At 43.6% G+C, this 11989-nt stretch overlaps 1 protein-coding gene across 1 annotated transcript in view; it reads right to left on the bottom strand.

Annotated features, from left to right (window-relative positions):
- Positions 1-11066, bottom strand: part of si:ch211-14c7.2 (uncharacterized) — a 25670-nt gene extending 14604 nt beyond the window's left edge. The window contains exons 1-2 of the mRNA XM_050074208.1: positions 10714-11066; positions 6757-9992 (exon numbers count right to left, since the gene is read on the bottom strand). Of these exons, the coding sequence (XP_049930165.1) occupies positions 6757-9439 (2683 nt within the window). The 5' untranslated portion in view covers positions 9440-9992; positions 10714-11066. The remainder of the gene's footprint in view (positions 1-6756; positions 9993-10713) is intronic.
- Positions 11067-11989: the final 923 nt, after the last annotated feature.

Genomic DNA, 11989 nt, shown 5'->3' on the forward strand with positions numbered 1-11989 from the left:
TTTTACTCAACTCCAATGGCGTTGATTATTTCTTTAGCGCGATGGTCAGGGAAACGCTCTTTCTTTTTAAACGACGACAATATCGTAGTTTGCACCAGATTGCTTTTTCTAGTCGTGCCGGTTAACGTTCAAACTCGGGTGGTGTCGCTTTAGATGCGTTAGCATGTTAGACGTGTTTCCAAGTACATACCCGACTGCTGTTCTGCAGTGTCGGCACACTGCTTTTGTCTTGTCAACTTGTTTATTTCCATCTTCGTACCCTGAAACCAAAGTGTTCCCAAACGGAGGACTTAAGGTTTGCGGGTGGCTCTTCAGGTTCGTCAGGCTCACTTGCCATGTTGTCAAAATGCGAGAATGCGCTGCACAAAGTGAAAGCGGAGATTTACGGTTGGACTCGGTCCGNGACTGCTGTTCTGCAGTGTCGGCACACTGCTTTTGTCTTGTCAACTTGTTTATTTCCATCTTCGTACCCTGAAACCAAAGTGTTCCCAAACGGAGGACTTAAGGTTTGCGGGTGGCTCTTCAGGTTCGTCAGGCTCACTTGCCATGTTGTCAAAATGCGAGAATGCGCTGCACAAAGTGAAAGCGGAGATTTACGGTTGGACTCGGTCCGTCACTCAATTATGTCCGTCGGGGAACAAGATATTTTAAATGGTTCGGCTCGCATAAACGGAATTAAAATAAAACAAAATAAAATAATATCCTGCGCCCAATAATTCGGTACAGGGTCGTGCCGAACCGAAGGTCGTGTACCGAACGGTTCGACACAAATACATGTACCGTTACGGCCCTAGGAAACACTGCTGAGTTCTTCTGGGTCATCGTGTACAGTTGCTTTGCTTTCAGGACTCTCTCCGGCAGCCATTCGCTCAAGCGTGCCTGTGGTGTGCAGCGGTGAAATGGGTCCCCGCTGAAACACTTTCCCCGCCGCGCACGTTCCGGACGTTGTTTGGGCTATTCACCGGTATTGCGGTATATGAAAAATTCATATCATAACGAAAATACCGGTTTTCGGTACAAACCGGTATACCGCCCAGCCCTAGGTTTTGCCCTCATTTAGATGACCTGGATGGACAACCACCTAAACCAGGAATTTTCTTATGCACTCTTTGTACAGTATAGTTGTACAGTTTGTATAGTACTGAAAATAATGCACCACAATTTGAGTAATCGTGAGCCAGTAATTTGTGTGTAACCTACGTAATCAGGAAGGCTACGATCATGTGATCAAAGTGCTGATGGTAGTAAATAACAAAGTAATAAAGAGACTGATGGTACTTGTAAAGAGGCAGGTTTGAGCAGTGCATGGGTCAATCAGCACAGGACTTTCCCCCTTGAGACTGGTGTTTGGGACTCTGTAAACCAAGTGACCTTTGAGTTATTTTAAGGTATACTGTCACCATTTTTTGTTTTCTAAACCTAACCTATGTAACTTCAAATGCAACATCATTCCTGGGGTGCTAATTTGTTAGATATCATAAGATATCTGTAAGTGCATTTTTGTAAAATATCATGCGTACTGTTGCATGAGGATACTTTGACTAAACCTACATTGCATTGAAGGGGTTAGCTGTGTAACAGCTAGAAAAAAATGGCTAACCATTTTCAACAACTGGCATTTATTATTATTACTCTGTCCATGCCATCAAAGATAAGATTATTAGAATTACCACGTAAAGGCTCATTTCAATCAAATGACACCCCATGGTATTTAGCGTGGTAATTTTAGTTTTATTCACTGAGATCTTGAGATATCTGCCACTGTAAATACCTGGTAATTATGTAAGTGTCAGTGATCCAAAAATAAGTGGAGTGCTAAAACACATTGCCGTTTACACCTGTGTCTATCACGCTTTCTCCAGTCTTCTCCAACTGTTTATGTGACTTATGTGAGACAGTCAAAGGGCACGTGCACATTTATTATGTCCACACTATCGCTAGCTGCTTGCTGGTATGCTCGCTAGTCACGTAAGCAGTTGTGTGAGTTGGAGATGGAGATATTGCTGTCAGCAGAATTCAACACGTCTCCTTCCATAGGGCAAAGCAATGGAGGTTTATGCAACACTTCATCAAACTTGTAAAATGGTGAGTACAGATCATTAGTATGCTGTCACAAAAACCACCACCGACTCCATCACTGATGATGTAGTCCTTGTCTGAGACACATAAGGACGCATTAGTGTTGACATTACAAAAGATATATGGTCAAATGCATCCCGACCATCTCGGCAAGAGGTTTGAGTGATCAGATCACAATGCATCTTGATCGCTGTTTACCCTTGTATTTGGTGCTGTCCACTTGTGATCGGGTCACCCCAAACCGTGTTAATACCAGGTATAAACATGCTCTTTAAAAAAACCTTTTAGAAGAATATTATTAAAATTTGCCCAAGCCCAAGATGAATGTTGTGGTACGAACATTTCCACCAATACTTCAGAGGAGCTCTGATGTAATCTCATACCTGAGAGATCAGTTCCACACAGCAACATGGATTTTAAACTGGTATAGAATCTTTATAAGCCAAGACCCTGATATCAGGAGGGAAAATGTGGGATTGTATCATCCCTTAAATCTGGGCTTTCTTTCTTTCTTTTCTTTTCCAGCAGCACTGCATGACGAGTTGCATTAACTATTATGTTAATCACCTTGTTCCAAGGAAGTGAGTGAACATTTGTTTAGAAAAAGTTGAGTCTGCACACTAGATACAGCTCCAAAGATTTAATGTGAATATCACTACATGACGTTTCAGGACCAGACCCTTCATCAGGCCTGTCTGATAATCTATCTAGTGTGCGGACTCAACTTTTTCTACATTGCTGCCTCTTTGTGGTCCAGCACCTAGGCTAAGTCTTTTCTAGGATGTGCGTGTCCTTTTGTTCTCAGTGAACATTTGTTTCTCATTGTGTCGTCTGTTGCTGTGAATGTTGCCTGCCGTTGCTGAAAAGTTGCTTGCTGTATCAAGAGTCTCCCTGCAAGGACACATTTCAGTGAATATTTGTATCACTTTGATGTCTGCTGCCTTCACGCCTTCATATCTTACCCTCTATTGCTCCGAAGTTGCATGATGTATCTATCAGACACTTCAGTCGTCTTTGTGTGACTTTCTCTTCCACCCGTTGCCCCATAACCTCCGGCTAACAGGAGCCCTGAGTCCCAGTCCCTGTTTGCGACTTCCTCCCTCCCTTAACCCAACTTTGAATGATTAATACAGAGTAGCGAGAACGAGAGATTGGTTAGGAATTCAGGTCAGGACAGACTGGACTCTCATTTTCACTGCAGGGCTGAGTGGTGATTAACAGGGCAAGAAACAACTCTCCATGTTTATTACAAGATTTAAAGTGTAGACTAATTTCATGTTTCAAGCAATTAAGTTATGTTTTAGTTCCACGGTCAGAAATCAATGTAGGGCTCAGTACCTATAGTTTTACATGTTTCAGGCAGTTTACTACATATCACATATATTTTACTTTGCGGCTAAACATTTTGCAAACTACTATCTTTGTATAGATCTTTTTAATTCATTTTTGTTTTCCAGATTTTAGTTAAGGCGGCGACTGTTTTTACTGAAACTACTTTCAACCAAAGAAATAGCACAAATAAAGACTTGATACTGTGCTTTGTGGATTATCCAAAGTAAAGGGAATATCTCCAAGCCTGAGCAAATGCAACCAATATGAACTGATGGTCACTATAGGTTAAAAAAAATGTGACCCTTTAAAGCTCTAGTGTGTAGGGGGATATACTGGCAGAAATGGAATATAATACAATAATGTTTTTAATGTATAATCACCTGAAAATAAAAGTCATTGTGGTTTCTTTACTGTAGAATGAGCCATTTATATCTAGATAGGGAGCGGGGTCCTCATCCATGGAGTCTAGTATGTTGCATTGCCATGTTTCTACAGTAGCCTAGAATGGATAAACCACACACTGGCTCTACACACTGTAGTTAACAGCCCGTCCATGACAAACAGCATTGGAAAAACGCTGATTTTTTAGTATGAAATGGCTTTATTCAATGTTTTTACCCCTTTAACTCACTGGCTCCATTATGTTTGGAGAGGAAGAGAACTCTGTGGATTATTTGGCTCCCAATAAAAACATCCTGAACATCTGGATCTTAAGTTAGATGAGCTAGCGGCCCATCTGCGATGAGTACTTTATTCAGTGTTTTTACCTGTTTTAATTCCCTGGTCCATTTGTTTTGGAGAGGAAGAGACCTCTGTGGATAAATTTGCTCCCCATAAAAACCCTCTGAACAACACTGAAGGAATCCTAACCAGAAGTTCATGCCTTGCACACAGAAGAGGTTTCAGCCTGTTGCAATCTACAATTCTCACCGCTAGTTGCCAGTAAATCCTACACACTACTCCTTTAAGAGTTAAAACTTAAAAAAGAAACATTGGAATGTTTTTTTAACCCCATGAGAATTCATTCAAAGAGCTTTCTGTAAATGTAGACAGCACCTTCTGCTGATATCTCCTCAGCAATATGTTGAAATAATCACAGAAATGTCTTTAGGTTGAAAAACTGAGGAGAAATAATTAATGAGTAAACCCTGGCTTAGCCTCATTTGGCCCCGTAGTGTAAGCTGGGTTTAGGTGATTAGCTGAAAGGAGCATAATGAGGGAACATAAGGACTGATTAACACAGAAAAACAAAAAGGCACAAAAATGTCACATACCCAGCTACATGTGTGTCTGCATCGTGAGTGTGTTGACTATATAAGAGCCGACTCATGTTGCCAGATTATTATTTCTGTCATTCACTTGACATTCTTGCTCAGAGTGCTGTGGATGACATCATTATTTTTTTTGTACACTCTTTTTGCTTGAGAGGAAATACTAGTGTGATTGTTGTTCCTTCACATCAAGTCATGTATATTTTACATTTTCCTGACCATTTGTGATACTGTTTTACATTTTTTGATTTATTTTTCCTACCAATAAGGAAACTATTTGTTTCCATTCCAGAAGTGTTTACCCTCATTGTGTATTTCCATTATTAGATTTTCTTTTAACAATGTTATCAATGTTAATTCACACAGAAACACACGACTCTCATGATTAATTCAATGATTATATAGGCTTTTCTTACCTGTTTTAAGTCAGAGCCATAGAGCTGTTATGAATTCACTCTTCGTCTTTGAATTCTTGGACAAAATACTGTACTGTAGTTGCTGAATTAATCCAAAACTTAATTAATGTAAACTGCTTGTTTCGACTTTCTCTAATCTTTAGCTTTCTAACACCATTAGTGGTACACATAAAAGAATTTTAAGATTGTTGAAATGCACTTTGGAAATTGTAGTTAACTTCTCTACCTAAGTTTTTATATCCACAGGCTCGAAGCTTCAACTTTAATCAAAGCACCAAATATTTTCTAATGCAGCTGTTTCATCTTTGCATCTTTTGAGCTCATGATTTGAACTATAAGAATCGGGACGGCTGCAATATGACCATTGCGCTGATGGGAGTAAAAGAGTATAGTATAAAGAGCGAACATCCACGTAAAGTAATAGGTGGGGGTGATGAATGGGTCAAAGAGACACAGGACTTTCCCTCAGGAGACTGGTGTTCATGTCCCGTGTGAAACCAAGTGAACTTTGAGTTATTTTTAGGTATGTAGTTAAAAAAAAATGCCTCTCTTCTACCCACACCAAACGGCATTTATTTTTGAGTCCTTTATTGACTATCTGGACGTTTTCCCCGGGTTAATTTACTTTCCATCTTGATGAGAGTGTCTACGGCATGGGCTCCACTAGAATCTGAAGTTGGCTCTGAACCAAGTTTGTTCCACAACCGCCCCACTCGCCCCACCCCCCCTACCCCCCCAAGACCGGCCCCCGCTCTACTTCTGATTGGCTAGTAGCCTAACTTTGGTCTGGTTGGGAGCGAAAGCCATAGGTTGAGAGCGAGAGATGTCCATTTAAAGCGCTTCTACCACAGCCCATCTACTGTCTGCGACGCACGCATGTATCCTGCATCAACTTTTTTTTTTTACCTCACCCATTGCCGCATGACGGATATCCGGCACAGTGCCGGATTCCTATCACCCCTGCATATGTCTTCTCCTAAACCTAACCTATATAACTTTATGTTAAGCATTCAGTTTGATGATGCCATTCAAGGGACGGTAAATCATTAGATGTCATATGAACTATTGTATGTGCATTTTGGTAAGATATCATGTGAATTACTATATGAGGACACATTGCAATGTTACATCATAATTGCATATAAAGTGGTTTAAGTGCAGATTGCTTTTAAAAAGTCTCCACTTAATTATCTCATAATGATACTGTGGCTTCATGCTGTAACAACAGGAAATATACAGTCACATTTCTGACACACAGCATGGTTTGCAGAGCCATTACCTGTGACCTAGACCCCGTATGATTTGGTATGGCCCTTTAAAACAGTGTGTGTGTATATGCATTCCTGAATCTGTACAAAAGGTTGAAAATGCACTAATACTCTGAGCGAGCGTGAAAGTGCTGCTATTTTCATGTCTCTAAATCTGTACATTTCTGACATCTTTAACAGACTCTGCTCTACTTCTGAAGCCTTTTAATGTCAGCTTTGTTGCCTTTAACAAAAAGATCCTCTATCCCATGTCTATGTCAAACAGAAAGGCAAACTAGCTAAAGCTCCCAAAGGGGCGAGAGAGACACTAAAGAGAGAAAGAGAGGGGAAGGCCAGCCAGCAGACATGGAAAGAGACAGAGAATGACAAACTAGCAGTTGTGAGACTCACCAACACTCTCTCTGCTCCCACAAGGCACTGAGGCAGACATGGTGTATCCTTCGCTCCAGGCCGGCTCTCCCTCCGCCTGCATGAATACTCCAAATTCATCTTCCTCCTCCTCCTCCTCCTCCTCCTCCCCCTCCGTTCTCCTCCCCTCCTCAGTGGCCACGGTGGAGCCCCTCTCCTCCTCACCCTGCTCCTTCAGTTGTCTTCCAAGCCTCCTCTTTCCTTGCTGGCCTTCTTTTCTCTCTCCTGCCGGCACTCCGACCCCTTCCTCCTCCTCTTCCTCCTCCTCTTTCTCCGCCTCCAGCCAGGGCAGACTGGTTGCCATGGATCCCAGGGGGGGCAAAGACGAGGCAGGATTAACCAAGGAGAGTGCAAGAGAGGTGGAGGGATCACCACAGGCAACGTTAGCGCTGGTCTCTCCATTTGCCTCAACATAGGTGATGCTTGTTTGTCCACAGGTGTCTCCATCCTCTTCCTCCCTTCCACTGCATCCATCTGTAGACTCCTCTAACCTCCAGTTGTCTTTTAGTGCACAGTTTCTCATTGCTTCATCATTATCTTCCTGTATAGTACTGTTGTTTATGTCATCCTCAGTGTGCTGTTTTTGGTTGTCATCTCCTTTACCATCACCATCGTCCAGCTCGTTGCAGTTGCACTCCCTCCTCAAAGCTTCATCCCCTTCCTCAGGATTTACTCTCTCCTCTATATTCTCTTCATGGGACACCTCTTCTCTATTTCCCCACACCAGTTCATCTCTTTGCTCTGCTCCTTCAAGCTCAGTTGTACCATAGTTGCAACCATTTTCTGTTACGATCCTCCTGTCTGTCTCAAAGACAGAAGGATCTCCATGTCTTAGAGGTGAAGATGAAGTCTGTCTTGCCTCTAACTCGCTGCTGTTTTCTACGTTTTCAAAGAAAAACTTTGAGTTTTCCTTTTTGTTCTCGTCAGCCACACAGGTTGGTTCTTGTTGCTCTAATCTGCTAACATTCAGTTCTTTTTTACCAATGATTCCAGGGTCTGCTACCCCACAATGATACCCCTCAAGGCAATCCTCTCTGCTGTTCTCTTGCTCTGTTCGAACACCACAAGTCTCATGGTCAGCATCACAGGTGCTGCCCTCTACAGGAGCGGAGGGCTTGGGGGAGACTGCAGCGCTGACGGAGGCAGGGCAGGTGGAGACAGAGATTTCCTCATTGCAGTCGGATACAACCGAGAATTTAGCAGGAGTCTGATTGATGCTCCCTCTCTCCTCTTCCACACTCTCCATTTCTTTCTCCAATTCTTGATCTGCTGACACATGATCAGATAATCCATTCACAAATGCCTCTGCTTCTTCACAGGGGGTTTCAAATTCTCTATTATGTCTTGATGTTACGTCATCAGTAATCTGCCCAAAGGGGCCATGAGTTAAACCACTGTTTCCAGTATGTATTTTCATAACCTCATTTGTATCCTGCTCTGTCTTTGAATACTTCTCCTTGCTGTGAGAGGTTTGTGTCTTCAGCTCCTCGTTGCTCTCGGCCTCTTTAATCTCTTCAACATCACAGCTGCTGTGGGATTCTGGCTGAAAGAGGTTAGATTCTAGGTCAGGGCTTGGTACAGCCAAAACAGAGTTAGATGACTCTATTGCACAGAGGCCTCCCTTCTCCTCCTCTTCATTTTTTTGCCTCTCCTTCTTCATTCCTGTTTCCTCACTATTCAGCCTGTTTTGGGCGCCTCTTCTTGGACTTTCACCTCCCTCATGTTCATCCTGGCTTCCCCTCCTTTGTGCTGTCCTTCCACACTGAGTACAGGTTTTGGGAGAAGCGCTGTGGCAACATCGAGGACTTCCGCATGCTCCCTCTTTCTCTTGTCTGGCTCTCCTGCTGTCCTGCTGTGGGCTGGAAAACTGTTTAGTGGCCAGGCCTCCTTTGTCTCGCTCTTCCTGCCTTTCTTCCAGAGTGATTTCTTCAGCAGGATCCTCCCTGCTGCTCTGCTGCCTCTCTCTGCTCACGCCTGTTTTCTCACGGGCTGCTGCATTACTGGACTTCCTCCATCTCCGGCCAGATCGCACCCTGACCCGGTTTACTCCGTTATGTGTAGGGAGAGTTTGCCCATTGTCCCTCCTCCCGGCTGGGATGTCTCTGCCTCCTCCTCCTGTCTTTCCTCTCAGCCATCCCCCAACCACGCTGGAGGCTCCACTGGTAGTCACACCAGAACTGGGCTTAGCTGTGGAGTACAAACAGCTCCCTTTCTCAGTCCGCAGGAAGAGGCATTGAGTCTGTGTCTTCCCGCTGCCCTCTGAGGTCTTCAGAGTGGCAACTGTTACCAAAGCTCCAATCCCAGCCTGCCTGGCATCAAGTCCCAAGGGAAGTCCATACCCCATGCGACCCCACTCCCCACTCAGGTACACGTCTGCAGGCCTGGGGCAGGAAGTCGAACCCCAATGGCCCGCAGGAGGAGCTGTGGGGGCTTGTCCTCCTCCCAGCATACCACCAGCCTTCCGGCGGTTCTTGGAGCACAGGGCCCAGGCTCGAAGGCCCCGGATCAGAGGCAGGTCTCCCAGGCCCAGCTCCAGTCGGCTGGGGAAGGGCAGAGAGGCTCTGGAGCACTTCTGGAGCATCTCCCGGGTAGAGCCTGACACATTCAGGCAGGGGTAGTTGTTGTTGTTATTCTGCTGGAGCATGTTGCTTGTTGTTGGCCTCATCTATGTTTTATTGGTTTGTCCTCGCTTATGCTTTATTAAAATGCAGCCTGTCAGGTCAAGTTGAGTTCTCATTTGAGAGGGAACGCTGGCACTCTTAAGGCCTATTTTTGATTCAGAGCGTGACAGGTCAAAGGTACAAAGTTTGGAAAAAATACACTAAACATTATGAAATTGCTGAAATACTCTCAAGAATTTCTTACTGATTCATTCTGACAAGGCAGAAAATATTGATATTGCAAGAGAGAGCTGACTCTCGCTCATCTTTTAACAGTTCTTTCTGACAACATCAGAGTTTTTGGACAAAAATAGAGTCAGTTGTTTTCCTGACAGGGAGATGGAGTTGTGCTTCTGTTTCCCTTTATCGCTCCTTAACTTTGAGAGTCTCCTGGCAAAGAAAAGAAACACCCAGGTCAGACGTCCAGCTGTCAGCGCCAATGATAGAGAGGATAATGAGAAGTTTGTTTTCTTCCAGACTGATGCTCAATGACGCCGTCTTACGAGCTTCACCGCCCTCCCTGTCGGCTGGTCTCTCTTTCAGCTGTCAGAAAACAACCTGCAGGGAAGTGGGACAAAACAAGGAAATTAAAGACATGTAAGTAAGTAGTGCCTCTATCAGTAAATTGTTCCATGATAGTAAGAATCATGTCAGAAAGAGATACACTTTAATCTTTTATTTTACTTGTCTCATTAGCAAGAAAGCATTTAGAAGAGATTCAAGAAAGATAAAAACATAAATGAAAAATGTTTAATTTCTGATATTTCCACCGAGAGAACTGATTTTGTTTCACTTTGGTTTGGCTGACTGGATTACAGCTATCATGTCCGTGGGGGTGTGAGTCTGTCAAAGGTCAAACATTTGAATCCAAGTGGCTTCTTTTCAAACTACTCCCACACAATCAAGCCTCATTCTTATATAAAAACGTGCATTCACACCATGTCCATCGCGGTGCCAATTAGATTAGTTGTTGCATCAGCCATACAGAATCATCAAATAGACTAAAAATGAAACACAGGTGGCCATAAAGCCATAAATCCACTCCTCATGCCTACACAGCTTAGAGGATTTACCCAAAGGGACTCAAAGAACCGCCACATAAGCGGCAGAAATAGGTTTGGGCCACGCATATCACACTTAGCCTACTCATATCAGCAGGCTGTGTACCACGATGATGAAGATGAACCACGTCAAACCACACACTGTACCTGAAAAATCAGTATCTCCAGCCAACATGTCCTGAAAGGGACGCCAGAGGAAAGATTTTATCGTTTCTCACCTCATTCGATGCCTGTGTCTCCGGCCCGGGCTTTGAATGAAGTGTCCTTTACTTAATGTCTCTCTGCTTCCTTGTTGTTTACAGACGAAGCCTATTCAACCCTCCTCGGGCTGTGGAGCATCCTTCAGTGGGATCAGCGCCACCACATCCTTCCAGTCGGCCTGCATCACTGGCGCTACAGCACTACAAATCAGTCAAACAAGCGTTCACTTCTGTCCCATCGTCTGAATTAGAGCCGCACACCACAGTGAAATCTTATTTCGGTCTCTCCCCCCACTCGTTCGGCCATTGCGCATCCTCTCATCCACCGCGGCTCGGCATCGTGCGTCGCCGCATCTTACCGCAGTAGCCTCCGGTGCGCTCAGCGAACAGGATGACGGAGAGCTAATTTGACTTGCAGCCCACTCACCGATAGGAGGGGGGATTCGTGCCACACAGAGGCAGGGGGAGGTGAGCAGAGCGGAAGTGTATGCAGGGTTGTTGATGCCACACTTGAGGAGAAAGTTTTTTTTAAGGCCTTATTTTTCTTTTTTGGGACAAACAAACAAACATCAAGGTTTTTAATCTGTATGTATCAAAATAAAAAGTTCACTAAGTTTGACAGTGAGTTGACAGTTGGGCAACGTCTGTGCATCACAGAGAGGGAATCCATGATTAAAAATGCAGTCTGAAAGAATGTGTATCCCACTATTTATAACTTTTGTTGGAAAAGAAAAAGCCTCTCCATCTTCACCAAGGTTAACATGTATGATCTCACTTTCAAACGGCAACATAGGATGGCTGAGGAATTGTCTCTTTGGTAAAATATAATATGATTGAATTCTCATGAAGAAAAAACATTTTCTTTGCGAGGAAAAATATATGATTGCCTTGGATATTCGGTCAGTACTCTCACCTCAGTGCAATGAATAACACAAAGTTCAATAACATGTACAGGAGCTTAAAGGCATGTTACTTGACAAAACCTCACTAATTAAACAATTCACATTTTGCTAGTTTTCATTTATATGTGAAATCGGAGTGTAGTGGTGTAGATCCACCTCCACTAAATACATGCATGGTCCTGCGGCTAAAGGCACACCTCCTATCAGAGAATAAACTACCTAAGAACTACACCTGCCATGTGGATTAAAAACAGCAGTGCACAAAAACTGTTCATCCATATGGAAATTTTAAATATCTCCAGGTAATTTACTCTTCAACAAAACAAATACTAACCATTGGGATTCATTTGTGTTGACTGGGATGCTGCATTGTGTCAAAACTTCATTTTAGA

Source organism: Epinephelus moara, chromosome 2 (genome assembly GCF_006386435.1).
Source record: "Epinephelus moara isolate mb chromosome 2, YSFRI_EMoa_1.0, whole genome shotgun sequence".
Taxonomy (NCBI): Eukaryota; Metazoa; Chordata; class Actinopteri; order Perciformes; family Serranidae; genus Epinephelus; species Epinephelus moara.